At 35.4% G+C, this 22,489-nt stretch overlaps 1 protein-coding gene across 4 annotated transcripts; it reads left to right on the top strand.

Annotated features, from left to right (window-relative positions):
* Positions 1–112: 112 nt before the first annotated feature.
* Positions 113–21,835, top strand: LOC121879411 (synaptophysin-like protein 1). 4 transcript variants are annotated; one of them, XM_042386045.1, is made up of 10 exons: positions 113–276; positions 3,157–3,180; positions 7,379–7,405; positions 8,803–8,844; positions 9,320–9,388; positions 10,563–10,681; positions 11,997–12,192; positions 13,135–13,323; positions 13,494–13,620; positions 14,501–21,835. In XM_042386045.1, exons 1-9 carry the CDS (start codon positions 271–273, stop codon positions 13,617–13,619), a joined length of 798 nt encoding a protein of 265 aa, XP_042241979.1. In that variant the 5' UTR covers positions 113–270; the 3' UTR covers position 13,620; positions 14,501–21,835. The 4 variants fall into 4 exon arrangements, with proteins under 4 accessions (XP_042241979.1, XP_042241980.1, XP_042241981.1 ...); XM_042386046.1 differs by lacking the exon at positions 3,157–3,180; XM_042386047.1 differs by lacking the exons at positions 7,379–7,405; positions 8,803–8,844 and having other exon boundaries at positions 114–276.
* The last annotated feature ends 654 nt before the right edge of the window (positions 21,836–22,489 follow it).

Here is a 22,489-nt window from a genome sequence, read left to right as displayed (position 1 = left end):
TATTTTTCTAAATTGATGAATACATGTACATTATTCTGTGAACTTGTAAGACTATTTTAATGAATGAATATCTATCAATTCATTTGGTGAGGACCTGGGAGAGCTAAGTATAGCGGTGTACACTCCTTGGTAACACTGCTTCAACGCCCTCTTCTCTCTGGTCACCACAAGTAAAAGAACTACTCAACCCTGGTCACTGAGCTACAGGAGAGCCTTCGTACTTTCCTTGTATTTTCTCCGTGACACACAAGTGACACTGACACCATCAAAATGGAGGTAAGGATAAGAGTGGGTAAGGAAGACTCGTGATGCAGGGGCAGATTACTCTCGGGAGGAAATGTATACAGTACTGTTCTGCGTCGCATGTTAAGTTGGAACAAGAAATCATTGTATTTTGACGAAGTTAAGTCCTTGAGCTTCACCACGGAAAGTTTATCTATTATTATGATCATTGTACTGTATTGACAATGAAGTAAAGTGATGTACATGACACCCGACCGCCGCCTTGTTGGTAAATGTTGATGTTATTTATTGTGCTGTACATTATCTCGGTTGATTTTATCTTATTATTTGCTGTAAAGATGTAGTTTAATACGGGGTAAAGTTTTATAAGTGGACTCTCAGCTATTTTAAGGTTTAAACAATGGTAATGTCTGAGAACAGCACTACATCCATAAGTTCAATTTCGTTCGTATGATTATAGTATTTTAAAAAGAGTTGACAGATTTTTATTTTAATTATAATTATTTGTAGTTTTTCTCAGTCTACGATCATAAATTACCTGTATCGGGCAGGGCATGAAGGATGAGGGTAGTTGGTGGGTAAAACACGGTGAAAAACTGATCATGTGACAGTAAAGTGATGTGCACTGTGCTTTGTATGTGAAGAAATTAATTATTTACCGTAAATACTCTCCGAAAAATCTGTCGAGTCACTGCATGTCGTCTGTCTATAGAACCGACCAACTCAGTACTCTTACGTCCACTAAAACCTAAAATTACACCATGACACTTCAACAAAGTTGCTCTCATTGGTACCAGATATCAAAATAAGTACTGTACTTTCTGTTTAATATGACTGGGGATCCGTCCTCCGGCTATGAAGTTGGGTAAGGTTAATTAGGTTTCATTGGTTGGTTAGGTTAGGTTCTGTGCACTGTCCTATCATTTTATTACTATCTTCCAAAGTACATCTGGTATTTTTGTATTTATACACCACACATTCCTACCACTAATCTATTATCATATTCAAATGAGACGTCTAATTATAAGATAATTTTCATCTATTACATTACCGGTGGAATTGTATATTATCGGAGAAAGCGTATCCAAAATGTTCTCTTATTTTTTTTCCATTAATCATGCTCCGTTATCACCTGCCTCACCTCCCACACTGCGTGTCTCCTTCATAAATCATCATGCGCATGCGTTCCCATACACGTCACGCGGCCAATCAAAAGCGTTTTTGTTTTTGCAACCAATTAAAATGATTTTGGGTTTAATTCGTGGTATTTTTGGCCCTCTCAAATTCGAGTTTTATTTTGGGTCTCATATTTCAAAATTCAAATTCAGTTCCGACCGTGGAAGTCTGCGATGCGTGTCACTTAAATTATATGGAGCTGATTGCGAGTTTCGGGGAAAAAAACAAAGAAACTTTAGCATTTTTTCGATCGCATGGTGTTCTTCCAACCTCAGTAAAGTGTACTAAGAGCAAGACTGAATTTAAATATTGCAAAGACCAACATATGTAACGTTGTGTAAGAATCTCCGAATCCAACAACGAACAAGAACCAGGCCAATAAGGTAAGAAATAGGTGATTCCATCATATGGTGAGAGTCAGTTAGGTTTGGTTTTTGGTTTTTTAGTGTTTTTTGGTGTATTTTGCCACGATTTTTTTTTTGTTAAATGTCCAACGAAAAAAATTCGATAAAAAACCCCGGCTAATTTCCGCCGGAAATGAAGGTCATATTTGGTCTAAACACACACAAATACACTAGAAAAATATATTTTTGACTTTCTAACAGTGTGGTGTGACGGTGCAAATTTACCGAACATATGTGGCGAAAATGAAGTCTAACAATTTCTTCTGGTGGTAGTGTTGTTCTCGGACATTACCCAATGTTTTACTAATGAGTTCTGATGTGTTTCGAAGGATTTTGACCATGATTTTTATCGGAAATGAGCCATTCTTGAATTATTACACCTCCTCCCAACAAACTTGGTGAGCCGGCACCTGTTGTGGACACTTGGTTTTCTTACCTTATTTGGAATGAGAAGAATGCTCTGGTTATGAATGACCAGGTTGAGGGTTGTTGGGAGACCGAGTAGCTTAAGATCACACACATCACACACAAGAGCCATTTTGATTATGATTCAAATTTGACCACTAACACCACCTACACCCATACATGCATGAAATATTCCCAAAAGTTAAGAATCAAGCTTGTTCATTGGCTCAATAAGACGGACAGGATGTCTTGCGCTAGCCTGAACTCCCACATACCAAAAATGTTAAATAACTCGCTAACGTGTAATTTTCAATACAAAAGCCATAAGAAAGAGTGATGGATATGGGTGAGATCTACCTATAGCAACTATTCATTTGCAATTTTTTTTGAGTCAACTTGTAAAATAATACCTCATGGTTGAATATAAAAACTGAGCCAGAAACTCCCATGGTTCGGTAGTTCGCTCCAGTGGCGCAGTTTGACTGCCGAGGTTGCAAACTTTTCAGTGTGACTGTACAGTACTGTACTGTATTGTACAGGGTATTTGTATTTTTCTTTCTACTGAAATTGTAGTGTTTCTTGCTTATCTTCATCTTAGGAAAATTGAAGATCACATCTCCTGAAGAAGATTTTGCATTTAAATTATAATCGCCAAGAAAAATACTGTGCCTTATAGGTGTATATTACTAGATTTAATTAATTGCATGTTTGTCCCGTGAGATATTGTACAGTACACAACAAATGACATCACAGTGATCATCCCTAAATTAAATATGATGCTTGTTCATACTTCAGTTGATTAATAAAGTGGAATTTATGTACAGGTAATGCTAGTAATAAATAGATAATGTGAACAATGTGTAAATGATGAGCATGGGTGTCTAGCGGTGCTGTCTTGTTCCTACTGCTAAACATTTTATTTCTTCAGACACAGCTGCAAGAGGAGACTCAGGTAAGTACAACATATAGATTAATCCACTTATTGATTTTTCAGTTTAAAAGGTCTTTTTGTTTTATTATGAATTTTATATTGATTTGCTGTAATGACTGTAGCAGCTGCTTTTGGGCAGAGAGGAAATTTTTATGCAAATTTTTTTTTTTGTACTTGTTCTCGACTAAAATTGAAGAAAGCATAGTTGATCACCAAGAGCATCGTAAAGGTGAATGTTAATTGATATGCAGAAGGTCAAAGGTCATTTGAAATAATCCTGGAACTTTTTTTTTAATACGGATATGCCATAAGTGTCCTTCTCCCCAGTATGGTCACCAATAAATGTGGTTACTGCTAATTAAGCAATAGAAAAATAATAGAAAAAATAATTATTGATATGGTAAGTATCACTCATTAATTGGCATTTTGCCATGAAAGTTAATCGTTGCATCCAGTTTTCCTTTTCAGATTAAGAGTTGAAACATTATGGATCATTTTTTCTGACTCATTGGCTATGAAAGGTAGATTTAGAGGGAAATTTGTTTGAAAGTTTAGTTGTGGGAGAAAGTATAAGAAAATATTTGTGGATTTAGAAAGAAGATTGTAGCCAACTCTTCCGAGAAATTTGCTTTTTGTGTAATTGTTGAGCAACCAGCGAGAGTTAAAATGTCACGTTAAGAGTTACCTCTCAGCCAGACATGCATGGAGTAAGAGAACTACACTGTACAGACGAGCTCGCCCCAACCTTTAGTTTTCATGGAGATCTTTGCATGCATAAAAGTGTGATACAGCTCTGGTATACATAAAAAGATTTATCTGGTTTTCTTAAATGTTTGCATATGTACAGTACTTTAAAATGAGATGCAGTTTATAGGAAATGCTCTCTACTGCATGTTTTCTAAGTTTAGACGTACATGTATTATAATGAGCTCATGTGTATCCCTGATTTAATGATGTCCACCGCCCCCAAAAAACCTCTTGCTTGATAAGGCGCCATGACGTTCTATCTCATGAACCAAGGAGTCCTCTCCACACACTGTTGTCTGCTTCAGTTTATGGTCAAATATATAATGTCTTCTGTTGCTTCACCTCGGGTCATATTTTTGCTGCCTCTACTACTGTACCATGGAACCGGTGGTGTTATTGTGTGTCTCCCTGCCTCCCCTCACCAAAGTGGTGGTGGTGGGTGGGGGGAAAGAGAGTTGCAGAGGAACTGAAACATTAAGTTCCTGATGGAGCAAGTGTAGCATTATTGTACTGTACAGTACAGTACTTGCTTTTATTTGAAATCACTTATGCTTTGGAGACTGTGAACATGGTAAGATGGTGGTGTTTGTTGTCCAGTATTGCATCGCACTTCAACTATGATCCAAAGTACTGTACCCTTCAAGTGCCACCAATATTACAGATTTCACAGACTCCAAGTACAACTCTCATTTATCCATAAGTCTTAAAGTCCTTGAGTACCAAGTCAAATATGTACTGGTACAGTATATGGACACATTGCTGTGATTAATGGGGATCTTACTTTTCCATTGCAAGTGTAACAGCCCAGCCATCTGCTTGTAAAATGCAGGTGCTCGACACAGATTTTACATGGACCATTTAGGAGTAAGGCCAAGAAGACTTGGGGTAAAATTCTTAGTTGTCAGACTTACTGTATATGAACAGTAGTTGATTTTAGAAGAGCCAACATTGTTAAATCACAAATTTAAGCTTGCCTCAGACTTGGACATTGTAATGATTGTAATGAAAAGAATAATTGTTCATACAGTACAGTACTGTACATACTGTACTGTACATGAACTTGTTTACAGTATCAGCATGTTTAATTTTTTTTATTTTTTTATTTGACATACTACTGTACTGTATACTGTACTGTGTACTGTATGCACACCGTATGTTTATTTTTTGTAATCTTTGTTTGAATCCTGATGAGCTTTATTGAGTTTACCCAAACATTTTATTGTATTTATCATGGATAGAATTACAAAATAATGATTTAAAAGCATTTTTTTAACAATTGCATTGTTTATAACTAAACATCAACTCCTTAGTGACGATTCCCACAACTGTTGCATTATAATTTTTCCCACCCATGTGAATGATTACTTGTGGTGCTGTGGCCAGTCATGTGTGTCAACACACAAAATGTGATCCTCCAAGAGTCAGAATACATATACAGTACTGTCCTGTCCTGTACTGTACTGCCTACTGCTCCAAGTGTGATATGAATCTCTGTTAGTGCTTTTATGACTACCACACACTGAAAAGGTATTGATTTGATTGTCCATTATGCATTAAATATGACTAGCTGTGGATTTTTTTTTTTTACAAGTGTTTTGGTATAGCCAGAAGTGAGCTAAAACCATCTAATATATTTCTAAGATTTTTTTTAAATCTAAAAAAATCCATCGTCTCGGCTGTCACCCAATATTTTCCTGCAATCGTCACTAAAGGGTTAATGGTAACCATCTGCATGGGCAAATGAACAGCTTAGAAATGTTTGTACAACATCTCGTATTTTAAGTGTCTTCCTAAGGTGGACACAGTTGTTTTTGATGATTTTGTTTTAGCTGCCCTGTTTAACATTACAGTATTTAAATCATTTTCCTACTGTGTCAGTAGTGCATGTTATGTCTTAAGATATAAGCCACATGGGAAATTAAAGTAAATTATTAATAATCATCCAGAAATTAAGAGTTCATGACAATGACTGAAATAAAATTAAGAATATTTTGAGTGACAATTCAATGTACGTACAGGCTACTGTACTTTACTTACTGTACTTAATAAATTACATTTCTTAACCTTTTCCTGGAATAAGCAAGGGGCCTATTGCTAGGAATGGTTTAATAAAATGTTATAAAATAATTTTCACAAGTAATATACTGTATTCTAATCTAGTTTGCTCTCAGATGCTGTCCCGGTATATATTGACGTTTCTTTGTAAGGGCTTTGGATACTGATATTTTTGCTCTTTTGTTTAAAATGAAGTTAAATTAAAAATAAATTATAACTGTACTGTATAGTACATTACAGTACTTTATACAATTTGTTCATAAAACTATACTACTCTTTCTAAGTTGTGAAAATTTATTATATTGTTACTGTGACAAGAAATTTAGTGGTTCACTTCTGACTCTTTACTACCTTCAGAAGTGAGGCAACTAATGGAAACTAAAAAGTACACATTACAAAAATGTCCCTTTATAAGTAATCTCCCCGCTAGCCAGAATAATTGGTGCTGAGAGACTTCTGGGTGTAGAGACAAATTTTTCTCATCCCTGGACACTACGCATCTTGGCACAGACAGAGAGCTGTATTTATTTATGCAAACACCACTGTACAGGTACAAATAAATTGTGAATAAACAAAACATGCTACTGTACTGTACTGTTTGCAGTATAATTTACTCATCAACAGAGGCTGTTGTCTTGAGCTTGTGATGCAGGCAGGCCATTTGATGATACAATACTGTATGATGATAGAGGATATCCTGCCTTTGTCCTGTACCATTTACTTTAGGAAGTACTGTATTGTTAACTTGCTCTTTTCTCCCTCCATGAAGGAGGGATTGAACATGCACTGTATATATAGATTATACACCCTCTACACTACTGCTGTATAGTACTGTACAGCATAGTACAGTACTGAACAACACGGATTGTATGCAAAAACAGCAGTGAGCGAGTGAACAAGTTTGTACTGGTACAATGGCAGCAGACAATGAACTAAGAGTCATGATGCAAGAGTTTAAGGGGATACACTGCAAGTTACATTAATCAATCACAGGCATCCCAGGCAGTCATATGACATTAGTGGCCAATCATAGCTCATGAGCACTCTGAGCCTACCCACCCATGTGTGTCTGCATCTTAAGCATGATGCAATCTCTTGGAAATTTGTTCCCATGCCCGGAACGGAGAGATTTTCTCAGATATTTTTTTTTTAATGTGCATGATTCAATTCTCATGAATTTGTTTGGATAACCAGAATGGAGAAATTTTTCTGAAATTTATCGGAATGCTAAAAAAAAATTCCAGCATTCTACCTATTGGAGAGTTCTGGGAATTGAAGATTTGAGCTAACAGAGAGATTACTACTGTTTTACATTTTAGGTACTACTGTATATTGTACAGTATAAGTTTTGGCAATTATCATGAATATTATTGATTTTATTTTGTGTTTAAATAATTGGTGTATCCCTTACATGCAGCCAATGCCTATGCAGTATGATCAGCAGGTATGTTGATATAATATATATTGTGCAGTATATTTATGTGAATGACAAATAAAGTATGCCTAGATATATGCAGTATCAAGTGTAATGTACAGTCTCCCACAAAGGTCCTGTTGCCTCTCCTCCTGAACCACAAGCCCCAAGATTGAGACTCATGAATCTGAAGCATTATGGACAGAATAATGCAGTGGGCTCTCGAGAATGAATCTCGGGGTTCAAGGAACAGCAGGAGAGGTGACAGACTTTTTGGGTGTGACTGTTCAGTACTGTACTAGAAGTTACATTCGTGAAATGTAGCTATGAAATGTGATTGATTTCCGAATTAATGTACTGTATATATTTATTGGCAATGTTGAGAAGTAAAATCAATTATTTCTGAAAAGATTTTTAAATTGTTATGATAAAACTACAGTACTGTATATGTTGGGTTAGGTAATATAAATAAGAGATGAGAAATATTAATTGACTTTTGTAAGGAAAAGATGATGATAATTGCAAGTACTGTACGTGGTTTGAACAACACCCTAGGCATATCTAAACATGGAAATTTTATGTACAGTATTTGGGAAGTAACATTAGCTGTATTGGCAGATGTGCAAAAGAAATCACAAGAATAGGTCAAGCAAAAATAGCATTTAATAATCTTAAAAGACCTTATTTCAGGGAACATTAACTTCAGTTTGAGAATAAATGCTTCTGAAAAGCTAAATATGGCAAGGACTGTTGTACGTATGGGTCAGAAGCATGGACACTTTCAGCAGACACCAGAAAGAAGCTGGAGGCCTTTGAAATTTGGTGTAATAGGCAAATGTTAAGAATAAGTTAGTGATAGGAAAACAAGTGAAGTACAGTACAGGGGTACTGTACTAAGATTAGTAAAAACTTGAAATGTACAGAGAAAAAAAATGAGATACAGTACTTTGGTCATATAATTATGGATGAGAGGATAATAAAAAATATTAATTAACAAAGTTGAGGATAGAAGGGCCAGGGGAAGGCAGAGACTAGGATGGATGATTGAAATGAAAAATTGGGTCCCCAGAGAAATACAAAATCGTGGAGGATTTAGTACTTTGATTAATTGAGATGCAAGAAGAATGAGTTTTAATAAATTTTTAGTTATAAACTTACAATACAGCCAGAAGGGATGATGAGGTCCTCCTGAAGCCCGAGAAAGAAAAAAAAAGGGTGAGCATGTGAAAATTAGATGGTTTGAAAATACCCACAACAAGATCTTCATAGTGGTCGTGAGAGGCAGTTTTAACCCAATCAGTGGCTAAAGAACCATCCCCTCCTCTCCCCGCTCTGTATTCTGAAGGCTTTAACTCGGATGGTCTCATGATTCATTGATATAGTGTTCATGTATTTTAGATAACCAAAGATTTTTCCATTACATGCAGCCACCACCAGTATATATGGAACAACCTAAAATACCTCTGCAGGTATGGTATTACCCTGTACAGTATTGTATTTTATTTGTGACGATGACATGTGGGAGACTTATACTAGTACAGTATTGCTACCAGACTCAATCTTCAGTGGTTTAGAATTTATATGATATCTTGACGGCATGATTAATAGGTTTAAATGAATTCTCCTTCCAGCTATGGTCCAGATAACTGTGTAGAATTTTAGGGTCAATTATCCTTTCTCTCTTTTTTGTTTAATGTGGTTCACTGTACGTTATTTGTTTGTGTTCTTTATTACACCATGAAATAACTTAGGAAAGCCATTTTAAGCTGTACAGTATAGGTACTGTATATGGAATTTACTCTGACCCTCATTATGCCAGTACAGTACAGCATACAAGTAAGGGACTGTATAAGAAATGCCATTTTATTGTTTTGACTTGGTTTGTCAATGCTGTATGCCATTGTTATTTGATACAGTAGGGTGATAATGTCTTTCTGTTTACAGGGAATATTTACACACCTGAACCTGAGGGTATTGAAGGAGCCGCGGGCATTCATTAAAATTTTTCAGTTTGTAAGTACAGTTATGGATTTTGGTTTTAGAGTTGTGTGTATGTGGAGGGGGTGGGTGGGATGTGGAGGGATGTGGGTGTGGTGGGGATGTGGGTATATGTGTGGGAGTGGTGTGTGTATGCGAGGGTAGTGTGTGTGGGGGAGGGGGGTATTTGTATGGGAAGATGCTTAATTTATGTCTTTTTGGTGAATGCTTTAAAAAGTAAAATGTTAATAATACATGTACTGTAGATGAATTGGAAGTGACTATTTCCAAATATTCCTCCTCAACAAGAAAGTAAAAATTATATTAGTTAGATTATGGAGTTAGATTTTAGAAAGTAGGAAAAATTATTCACACATACATGTAATTCATAGTAGTACACTTTAATTATTGAGAATAACTTTAGTCACAGGGACAAATTATGAGGTATAGAAATTTTCATTAAACTTCATTTCACTTGGCCTAACTTAAAGCACCACAATCAAAACCTAGTGCTTAATAGATTAATTTTCTTATGAAGACTAAGTATATAAGTATAAAATCCATAAGAGAATATATGCTAGTCTCAGCCTTGTAGCACTTAGGTACAAAACTGGCCAGTAATGTTTTTTTTTTAACATGAATTAGCTTTATGGCATGGAGTGTAGACATGGAAGAGGTGGCCTAATTTATTCTTTTAGATAAATCCTCAAGGTCAGAAGTCACTGCCACCCACCGCTGGATTGTTGTAGTCCCCTTGCTTCTAGAAGGTGTGTAGCCACCCCTGTATTTGACAAAAGTAGGCCGTCTGCAGGGCTGGATGTGTATTTTTCTGTTCTGTTGCGTATGACTTGCACTCATTACACATTCATGTGCTCTCTCTTGGTCATACTAATATTCAAATAGCTTCACACTTACTGAGAAGTTAATACATACCTGTATACTGTATTTCTTAGTAAATTGAGCCAAGCTAAATGTATTTTTATGTACTATGAAGCTTGAATTACTGGTATATAGTATACAGACAACTTCTAGAAAGAGAAGCACAAAAGTATCCAGGCACTTTATGATTAATCACATCTCTAGAGACTACAGATGTAAATAGATTCATTTTGTTTGGTAAGATACAGTATTAGCTTTGTAGCAGATGTTAGATTGTTAGACTATGCTTATTTTCTCTTTGTTTTATCTTAAAATTTCGTTGTGTTTTCAGATATTTGGAATTTGTGCATTTGCGACAACCACAGACTTCAGAACGTCCTTTTCATTTTTCGTGGAGTGCAATAAGGGGGATAATGTGACAATCACCCATGATATTACTTACCCTTTTGAGTAAGTACTGTAGCTTTTTCTTGTCCAAAATTTAGTCGATAACTTATTTTACTGTTAAGATGGGAGTACCCACTAATGAATGTGACTAAGTGACTAAGACTAGGATATGAAGATAAGCTAATGAGTTTCGGCTTAGTAATGTAGCTATTAAGGAACTACCCAGTAGTTGACATCTTTTATGCCTCTCTCTCTCTCGATTATAGATATAGATGTGACAAGGTTCAAGGATAAGGTTGCTTGCTAAAAAAAATATAAAGACAAGGGGTCTTATGAATTCAGTACTGCTTTTTAGATACAAATTTCCTGTATCTATGATGCCAAAGGAAAATTACTTGAGGGGATGGTCATATTGGTATGTTAGATTTTTTCCAAACAGTGCACTCACTACCACTCAGGTATGGAGTACTTCACTCCAGGTGGAATACTTTGACCATTTGAAGATTAGTCACACCGGCTTATTTCACCTGATGCCTAAACACCCTAACGTTAACCTAACCTCTCATAACTTAACCGAACCTCACTTAGTCTAACCTAATCCCCCAGGTTGCATAAGGGTGTTTAACCATTAGGTAAACTAAGCTAGGGTACCTTATTTTCAAATGATCTGAGTAATCTAAGTTTTGGTATCGATAACTTAGCTCTTGGCAGGTAGAAAGAATGAAGGGAGAGTGTTTACCCTTGATTCTGGCCACCCTACTTCAAATTGGGAAAAGTTCTGCAAGAAATAAAAAGAGCATTGCGTGAAGAACAGAGATGTGGATAAAAGCAAGATAAACAATAAACAAGATAGAAAATAAACTTAATTTAAATGGTATTTTAGAGTAGCAGACCATCTGTTGGGGGGGCCTTATTGTGGTTGTTATCATGAAATAGACCAATCAGGGAGACAATTCACCCTCTGTTTTTATTTAGTTCTAGTAGATTCATGGGTGACTAAACCCAATAGAGTATAGACCAAAATTATGGGGATAAAGGGGACACATCAACCAAAATCATTTTTGAAAATACGAGCGGTTTTGTTTTGCGCACGTTAAGTTGTGTGTATCTCTAATGCACTTTACGAAATTGGTTGAAACTGGCATCAAATAATAGTAAATTTAGTGTGCTTTCTGACTAGCATGTTACTTTTTTTTTCAGTTGGGTCTAAGTTGGTTAATTCTCCTGTATTACCCAGAGTGCTTCATATATGTTCAAGGTGTCATGCTGATTCTGGGTACCGAACAATGTTTTGGTAAAAGCAAATTTTTTTGTTTTAAGTACTATACTGGTAAATAGTTCTGTTTTTCATAATGCTTTGTTTTCTCATTGTTTCTAGGCTTGATGCCATAAATACAAAAGTTACGTATTGTGAGAACAAGGAGGATAATCTCCACTTAAATGGAGACTTCTCTTCTATTGCGGAATTTTTTGTCGCAGTTGGAGTTCTGGCTTTCCTCTATACACTCGCTGCACTGTTCCTGTACACCTTCTGCAGTAGCCTGTACGACAATGATGATCGAGTTCCCATCATAGTAAGTGCAGCTTTGTTAACCACTTGTTTACGGGGTCCCCTGTCTGATGAATAAAATCGTCTGGTGTTAACCAAATAAAGTGTTAAGTGGTGTCTCCCATAGTGAAGGGGTTAAGGGCAAGTTACCTTCTAGGATTTTAAATTTTTGGCAACCAATTAAATTTTGAAACTCCACACAATGCTTATTTTTAGGTAATAAGTAAACCTTTTATTCACTGAAAAGTGAATGAAAATATTTATGGGAATTTTTTACACTTTTCAACAAGGTAATGTAGTGAATATTTACAATTGTACTGTACTGTATTAAAACAAAGTGCGAGTTATTTCATTCATCAAAATGGTAAATAAATGTACTAGCCTTATTTTCAAGTTGCTGGGTACAGAAAAATATTGTAGGGTACATTTAAAGCTGATCTGTCAGTTTTCTGTTAGTTTTGAATAACATTAAGATGTATAATGCCTGTGTCTGTCTCCTTTAATAGTAGAATTAAAAAAAATGTTTGATCTTGTAAAGCTTTTTCTTGATTTTTGAAAGATCCCAGACTGCTTTCTAGTATTGTTTTATAGCCCCCCTATTTTAAAACTAAAATAGAAAACTGCAAACTGTACTGAACATAACCCATAACTTCTAAATTTGTTGTTTGGTATATCTTAAACTTAAGAGGGTTCACCTGCATTCTTTGATCTTTTGATACTGAATGTTGTACACAGGAGAGCAATTTATATTTTTCTTACTTTAAATGCTGTAACATTCAGTCTGTATTCAGCATTCAGTTATTTATACTGTACCCATAATTGGCATTCAGTCTTCTCCACCCAAAACTTTCGTGTTCAACTGTGTATACTTATAGCTAGAACACAGACCTTTTCTTGATACAGTATTTGTTCTTGGTAAGTAAATAATAAACTTGAGTTAATGATGTGCCTTTGTTTCATGTTTCAGGACTGTGCTATTCATGGTGTCTTTGTAATTCTTTGGCTAGCTGCCAGCAGTGCTTTGGCTGACGTTAATACAGATATAAAAAGTGTTAGTGAAGTTCATAAAATCATTGATTTAAATCCAGAAATTTGTAACTCTGACAATTGTACTGCTTTAAAAGAACCTAATTATGCAAAAGTTTTAATTTCTGTGGTAAGTATCTTAACAGATCCTGACAGTAGTTTAATGCATTATTATTGCTACAGTGAAAAATGTGAATTTGATTAATGACTTTCATGTAGAGTAAATAATGAGGCAAAATTGTTACCCAAATTTTTAGACCATACCATACTATACTGTACTATGAATTTGTGAATTGACAGCTTCTGGGGTTCCTGAATACTTTCTTGTGGGGAAGTAACCTTTGGTTCCTATACAAGGAGACTCGCTACTTCAAGGGCAAGTCCATCCCTGCAAATGGATCTGCTAATATCGCAGGAACTGCCTAAGGTATCCAAACTTTGCTGTGATTATAATCGCTTTACTGTAAATCTGATTCACACACCATGGACAGTACATATCTTTCACACTTGTACTAAGATCCCAGCTTGATCCTGGTATCCAATGAACTTTATTAAGTTTTTAATTTATTACTTGAGGGATAAGGACTTGGTATATTACACTTCATTATTGTATATTTATTGTTCACATGCTGGTAATTGTTGGGTGGAATTGTATATTCTATTATTATATGTATCTTACAGATGTAGTAACTTAAAACACTAGGATGGCATGATGTGTGTTGTGACTGAGGTTGAAATGAAGAGGAATGAATTACTGGTTGTAAAGAATAAGAAATACATTGATAAGAAGATGATGTGGAAGTGAAACGAGTGTTTAGTAGTGAGCTAACTAAGTTTTGCCAAAGAGGCACAGAGGGTATGGGCTGAAGGGATGGGGCACTAAAGTTAAGTAGAAAAAAAGAAAGATTATATAACTTAGAGAGAGAGAGGGAGGGAGGGGAAATATATGTAGTAGTATGTGGAAGGATGGGGTGAAGGGAGTACTGGATGGAAAGGCAATGGTCATCCAAGGAATACTGTTGTGCATGATTGACTGACAAGTATGGCAGTTCATTTTTTATAGACATGCTGCAAAATGCTAGGATGGAGAAATGGAGTAAGAATGGACCAGCAAATTAGATGAAGTCCTCAGCATAACTCCTCTGGTAAGGCAGTTGGAGTAAGTGAATGACAGCTAAGGAGGGAAAGAGTCTGGGCCACCTTATTCAGTAGTGGGAAAGGGATTGTAAAGGTTAAAAACAATTAAATGTCAGTGTATGTATAATATCCCATTATGATTTGAAACTAACTAATGTTTAATCCCATAGGTGTCATTGCAGTTAGCCTGGAACAAATGATAGCAGTGACAAGCTGTGAGAAAACAGCACGTGTCCTGCCCAGCTTCCTGGATGAAACGCTGTTGGTTGATACTGACTACAGCCTCTTCTTGCAATGATCTGGATGATTTTTAATGTAATACAAGGTTGTAACAATCATTTGTCTAACTTCCAGGCATTGGTGATGAATTGAATGAAATTTGCTTGTACTGTACCTGTACTGTATTTGCATTTGTAGAAGTAGGTTACCATAATTTACCTGATCCTAGCTACACAACAGTACTTGTCTCAACAACACGGTGATCTAATGAACCCTTGTGCCAATGGTGGTCTAAAGAAGAAACTTTCTTGTAACCTGATAATTAAAAAATGAAACTCAGGATAGTACTGGTAATGAAAACACCGTTTTTCCATTATAGTTTAAACTTTAGATACAACAGTGCATGTTGTTCGTAATGTAACTTGTTTATATTTTCATAATTTTGCTGCATCTCTGCAAGAGTCTTGTTTGAAGTAACTTAGATACTGTACGTTAATATATTGGCACAGGATATACTGTAGGTATGTGAAACATTGATGTCTATTGGTACGGCAGCCCAATGCGCATGCCTGGTGGGCAGACTATACATTGATGGTTACTAAGATGGCCTTCTTTCTGACTTAAAAAACATAACCATACCATACCATTAACAACACAGCAGGGTGTCTACTAGGTGCTACAGTCCTACAAAGTCATGGTTTTTTTAGGGAACCTACAAAATTCCTACTAAGTCATAATTTTTTAGTAGAAGTCATACTTTTTAGAACAATGCCATACTATTGAGTTCCTATAGGTTATACAGAAAGTTTTATTTTAATTTATAATTTTCTAGGTCAAAAGGAGACATTCAAATACAAAGTAACTGTACAGTATAAGTTAACATGCATAGTTCTTTAGCTTTACAGTACAGTATGGTATAATATTTGCATTCTCATGTTTAAGGTTTTATGAATGCTGTTCAACAATAACTAAATAAGTTAGTAGGCAATTATGGCTTCTGTCATATTGTGTACTTCAGCAGGTATCCAAGTTGCAAGGTTAGCATACAATCCTATTTTTTTTTCATTGTTTTATTGATACCTATTTTGTCTTAAAATTATAAAATAAAATAAAAATCATGCCCCTACAAAAAAAAGGCTAGTCCTCCCAGTTTAGACCTTTATTCTGCCTAATTGTATCGTTAATAAGTAATTTGGAATTTTGCCATTTTCATGATGCTTCTGGGGGTCACTGTAGTGATTGTTAATACATTACCTACCTTCCTGGGAGTGTCTTGATCTCATAATTTGATAATAATAATAATAAAGGTTATTATCAGTTGCCAAGAATGCATAATGAAGTTCTGAATTTACCCGGCCTTAAATTGGGTAGGGGACAAAAATGTAAAGCTTAAACAGGTTTATTTTACATAAACGATTGCCAAGTCACTAAAAAAAATCCAAATACTGTAAATGTACCAAATTTGCAGTTCAGATCATATTTAATAAAATTTTGGTCCTACAAAAGTCCTACTTTTTAAGGAACAAAGGTCCTACAAGGTCATACTTTTTGCAAATGTGAATTTAGTAGACACCTTGCTTGCACATTCCATCAATACGACCGCCATACCGAGTATATCCAGTACTTGATACATTTACTTTTTCTGATGATTATTAGTGATTAGATAAAAATTTATAAGTTATTTTAATATTTAGTTTGTACAGTACACTACATATATCATTAATTAATGTACAGTTACAGTCAAAAGTAATCATTCACTTCACCACCTAACCCTGTGCCCGGCCGGGTCTTTTGTACACGGTAAGTCACGTGGGGTGAAGAGGGAGATTGGTCAACGTAGAGGGAAGGGGGGTATGTGATGCAAATTGCTCATCAGAGAGGGCGGGGTTTGAAGAAGGCAGGGAAATTCATGAAAGAGTGAAGGGAAGGATAGATCTAAGTTGTTTTTTCCCTCTCCACTATATTATCTTAGGTTTACATGCTTGAAAGAGTAATGGATGAGATCCCTATTTTATGATTATTATAATGTGCCATCCATTTCCTTATTCATAATTTTTTCAGGTTGATGTTCAGGTTTTAAACAATGGTAATTAGATATTCATAATAACATTGATACGAGGAGAAATATTGAATACGGTGGTGTAAATCGCATTTATTTTTAATATTTACCAATACAAGTCACACAGATTCTCAATGTCCTCCTCGCCTGTCAGTCGTGGTTTCTTGGCTTAAAATTGCATCTTTTATATTAATTAAGAGTTCAAATGTGTTTTGTTTTCTTTACACACCAAAAATTAGTTATGTTAATACTGTATATCAAATATACTACCAGCAGACCATCAAAAATACTCACTGCGGTCGGTTTCCCAAATTCCTCCCAGCAGGTTAACCAACATCTCGCAGTATGCCTCCCTTGCAATTTCTGACACATTATAGCCAGCCGTGTGCAAACTGAGAATTTGCCCGCGACTCGCCAATCATTGTTCTTTAGCTTCCATTCTGGGCTGGGTGTGGAGCAGTGGCCAATCAACATTGCCACTACCACCATCTCGCTTTGCATTGATTTTTGCAGCTCTAATAAACCTATTACAGGGTGGTCAAGACATATTCTATCCTACAATTCATTATCAATTTTTTTTTTGTCAAGTGACTTTTTTTTCTCCAAGAAAAGTAGCAGCAAGAGGAGGAAGTGATCAAGTAACAGCCTAGTAGTGAACAAGGCCTAGAGCAAATCCACGCCCCCTCCTCTCTTATGTTGTCATAGAGGCTTTCCTCATGGAAGCCAGACACCTTATCTGCCAAAAGCTTCCTCGCATTCCTCCCCAGCATCTCAAGTAAAGGCACAGTTAACTAAGGGAAAATTAAGTCCATATGACACCTCCCTGGATATCCACTCTCCTGGTTGGTAGTTTTGGGCTTTAGGCCTATCACCTGCCAGGGTCATTAAGCTGTCAATGTCAAGCTATATCCACCAACTTTAACACCTTCTTCAGGTGTTAAGGATAATTCTGACCACAAACACACTCACTACATATGTGTCCCTTCACTTGCACCCTCTTACCTCACCCCTAGTTCTCCCATCATCAATACCCTCCCCCCTCCTTGTGGCTCATCATGTAGCCTTGAGCTTGCAGGTATGGTAGTACGAGGGATGGAGGATTACTTTTGACTAACTGTACTTATACAGAATAATGTACCGGACTTGATATGTGAGTTAAACAGATTGTTTGCTTGTTGTTTATATTCAGCAAATTTGTTATCGTTTTTATATAATCTGGTAATAAATTATTTTGAGTAAAGTTGTCAGTGCATGTTATGCAGCACAAAATATATCCAGATCGATTATCTGTAATGTTATGGAATTTTCAGTTCACATTGAGGAGCAAATATTAATATTTTTCAGAAGTGATGAGTGTTGCTCTTGACTTAGTGCATATCCTGCAAATTAGTGAGATGGTGTAAGCTACTTGCAAGTTGTAAATATGAACTTGAAGATTTTTAGCCTTTTTCTCAGTCATTTGGCAGCTAGCTACCACACATGGGCTTATTAAACACATTTCGAGGCCTTTCACACCAGTCATATGCATCAATGATGCGACAGAGAAAACGGCTGAGTGTCAGAAAGTTTGTACAGTATTGGATTTGATGAAAAGAATTTAGTCAACAGACAATTGAGTTTACAGTAATGGTGTCATCCAAAATAACTTGTCATTAAGTATGGCAGCAAAAACAACCTGTGATGGATTGAAAAATAATGAATTTATTTAGGCGAGAGGTAAAGCTTCAGTGGACAAAACCTGTAATGGATAGAGAATGTTCATTAAAAATGTATTAAAGAATAAAAAAGTATGCAGGTGATATTGATTAGTAATGGAAGTGTTAACAGTTTTAAAGATCTTGGTTTATGCTATAGTAGAGGTACAGAATATTGACATAGATGATTAATGGCGCTGGTTAAATATGTTGACATAATGGTGTGAAGTTTTTACTGCACGAGTTGACATGAAATGTAAGGGAAGTGATACAAGCACCTCTATCCCTGCATGCTTTACAAGAAACATACTGGGTCGTTTAAGCGTTTCAATAATTCTGTTAGTTCCTGATTATTTTTTATTTTTTCCATTTATTGGGTTTAGGAACGAGTCTTCAAGTAGAATTAAGTACCTGTATGTCTCAACCCATGAGACATGGGTTCAATGCTGTTACTAGGCATATTTTTAATGTGGTGCACTCTGAGCTCGTACAGTAATACTTTAGGCATGAAGAATGTTAAAAGTTTTAATGAGGGAAAACATTGTTACTCTTATATATAGATATTGACCATGGAATGCCTCTAAATAAGATACCCCCTTTATATTTAGTTAGCAACTCTATTAATTTGATCAGTATATTGAGGGAACCATATCTCATGGCTAAATGGATAATGAAATTTGCATCTTACTGCAATGACAGTACTACAGTAGTAATATTAATTAACTGTACTCTTAGCAAACTGAAGGCTGCAGTTTTCATGGTTTCCTCTATCAGTACACTCTTCTAACTTGCTTCTCTAGTTGAGTAACAGTAGAGTTTGGTGTAATCAAGGATAAACTCTAGGATATAAAAGTGACAAACTGTGACAGTGTATTGTGCTGTAGCTTCTGCACCATATCCAACCATTATGGGAGGTGTCCTTTCTAGTAAGTCTAAATGTTATTGATAAGCTCTACATACTGTATATGTAATTTATTAGATACAGTAATTGACCTACGAATTTTTAAATGCTTGCAGTGTTCAGCAATATTATAAAAGGAGACAATGTAATACAGTACTATATACAACTAAGTTTTCATTGAGTGTACAGCAAAGATAAATGTAAGCAAATGCAGTGAGATGTATTTATGCTTGCTGTGTTGTTGGCAATGTGATGAAGCATATCTTGTAAGTTACGTTCACCTCCCACTGGTGACTGAATTGTTGTCCTAAGGGAGAGGGATATTTACTGGTTTGAACCTGTAGTGTGTTTGAAAATAATCCAAATGTATACTTTAGTTGTGAACATACTGTACTGTACTGTATATCAGTTTTGCATAGGCTTAAACCCAGCTCCTATAAATGTGACAGTGACAAATAAGTACAAAACAATAAAATAGCAAGCAATACTGTACTGTACTTTATGATGAAATATACTGTATATGGAGAAGATTTGTGCAGAAATTTTAATGCCATTGATTGTAGGATTTAGTAAAATATTGCCATAGCTATAAAACATGTCAGTGAAAAAAATATGAAAATGGAGATCAGTGGAAATCATTTGTAATGTAAAAAAATTATTTGCAACCTTTGGTGAATGATTTTGAGCAGTCTGTGTGGCAACATTTGAACGAAGCACATGTTAGTAAAAAGAGGTCTGTGTTCAAATATTGCAGGAAACTATACTGTATACTGTACTCGTATACCTATGTATGTGGCACGGATTATAGGTAAAAAGTTATATTTGTACATTTTGTATTTATTATTTTGCAACTTATCATCTTGCTAGCTGCTTGGCCAGTTGGTCTGTTTTTTACCTTATGAACTTTATTATCCAATGTTTTAGTACAGAAGGAAGCTGGTGTGCCCAGAGAAAACCTATGTTATTTGGTAGGGTCATAGTGGATGATGCCCTTCTTACATCTGTCCTGGGCTGGGGATTGAACCCAGGACACAATAGTGAGAGATATGTACATTACTGCTGTACCCCCAAGGGATCAACAAAGACTTAGCAGGACACATGCACAGGTATTTATTTATTTAGAAAAAAACATCTAGTGTCAAGATGTGGTGCCATAATGAATTAAAAATGATGAAACAAAAACCAAAGATTAACACCATTGTTTCACATTTACTGGAAGCCAGCAACTTCAGTAAACATGAAAACTCCAACTAGTGGAAATAAAACTTATATTCCAAAAACAAAGGATAGGTGATAGTTCCCATCCCATCCCTTACTCCTGTAGAGATGCCAGTCATTTTAAACCCATATATATGTATATAAAAGTGTTAAGGGTTTTAATTTTGAATTAGTAGCTGCCAAAATTGACAGGTGTGCCAGAAACCGACATCTAAAGTACGTAGTTGAAATTATTTCTGGAGCTATATATTTGTTTATCTAATAAGAAATTGTTTCCTCAATCTTTGTAAAGCTAAATGTATTCGTAGTCATCTTGTTTCTCAAGTCATTATAATTTATTCCATTTATATAATGGTATACACCTTGTAGTGTAACCTGAGACCTCTTGAGCATTGTCTTTATATCCCCTTTGGGCCTTTTGAACAGTTAATAGAATATCTGATTAAATATAATTTCTTCTGCTGTGCTTAGTGTGAAATGGGACTATCTAGTACATTATTTTAAGTAAAATACAAGTGCCCATTAGCTGAAATCTTTGATTTGGTGACCCCTAATTTCTACATACATGTACTGCTGTACTTGAGCTTATGTGTGATGCATTTCAATGTATAATACCTTGTCTTTTTAATTGCTGAAGCTCCCAATAAAAGAATCTGCCCCTGTGCTTTCGTCTTAGCTGAAAATATTAATGTAACCAATTGTTAAGAGGAATTGATGTATTAGTTTAATTACCCAAAATATCAGTTATTTCTCACAATTAACTCTTTCAGACACCACCACTATTTTTCTGTTTTTACCTTGAAGTTTTTTCATTTTATTACTTAACTCTTCTGAACTCCTTCACAATGCATTGGTTTGGTTTGTACACTCACCCATCAGTTTCTTTTTAATTTTTGCTTGATTTAATTTAGTTATACTGCATAATTTTGTTTACATAGACTGTACTGTACAAATTTATCTTTAAAAATTAGCACTTATGAACACCTTTATGAACTTGTGTATTTCATTTTTCATGTTCTCTGTACAGTATTTACATGTTGTTAAGGTGTAACCACCTGATCCATATTTTGACCAAAAAGTGTGGCACTGTAGACTTTTACTGAGAAAGCTTTGTTTGTTTTATAAGTTAGTGCTGTGTGCACTGTCTGGTGTTGATGTTATGCAATTATGATTTGATGTGTTCTTTCTGTGTTTGATTCTGTGAATCAACATTTGATCCCAAGTTAAATACAGTTCAGTACTTTATTTAGGTTTACACTTTTCTAATACTGATGAAAGGTGTTGTCATCAATATTTGTAGTGTATGTTTATTTACTGTGAGTTCTTTGGTATTTTGATGAAAATTTGTTACAGGAAACATTTATTTTGTAGATGAACTTGCACTGGTTGATTAATAATTATAAATACAAAGAAATTTCTCTTTTATTTATACTGATACTGTATGATGTACTGTACTACAGTATATAGGTAAATTTTTTCTGCCGGATCAACCATATGAGTTAGCTGCTTTTTTATAGTAATCGACATTAAATTGTATCATCTGTAGATATGATTGCTATCTTCTGTACTGAAAGCCACAGTGGAAAATGTACAATCTTTTAAAAATGCACAGCAGACAGTACCACAGTACATTATTGTACAGTACAATGCTGAAGAGGGTGGAGGGCATTTGGTAAATGTAAATTCTAATGTAAAGTACAGTATGCTGTTCAGTAGTTCTAAACTATATCCTGACATCATGGGTTTAGGATGTGTAGGTGATAACAGAAAATAATGTTCTGTATTACCATAAAACTTAGGTGACAAAAATATAATTATATTTGGATAACTGCACAGATTGCTTTGGGTTGCTTACCCAGTTAATAAAAGTTATGACATACCATGACTATAAACTTCATTGTACAGCAAACTAGGAATCTTTGAATTATTTATAATTTTCACCACTTATCAGCTCACTAGCCATTCGGGCAGTTGATCTATACAGTGTTAATACAAGAGGAACTGGAGGCTAGGAAACCTGTAATGTTTGGTATTGAGGGTCATGCTGGATAACACAGTTCTCATGTGT

Source organism: Homarus americanus, unplaced genomic scaffold, assembly GCF_018991925.1.
Source record: "Homarus americanus isolate GMGI-L3 unplaced genomic scaffold, GMGI_Hamer_2.0 scaffold30768, whole genome shotgun sequence".
In the NCBI taxonomy this organism is placed as follows: domain Eukaryota; kingdom Metazoa; phylum Arthropoda; class Malacostraca; order Decapoda; family Nephropidae; genus Homarus; species Homarus americanus.
The sequence above is the reverse complement of the archived record's forward strand: the minus strand, read 5'-3'. Positions and strand labels throughout refer to the sequence as shown.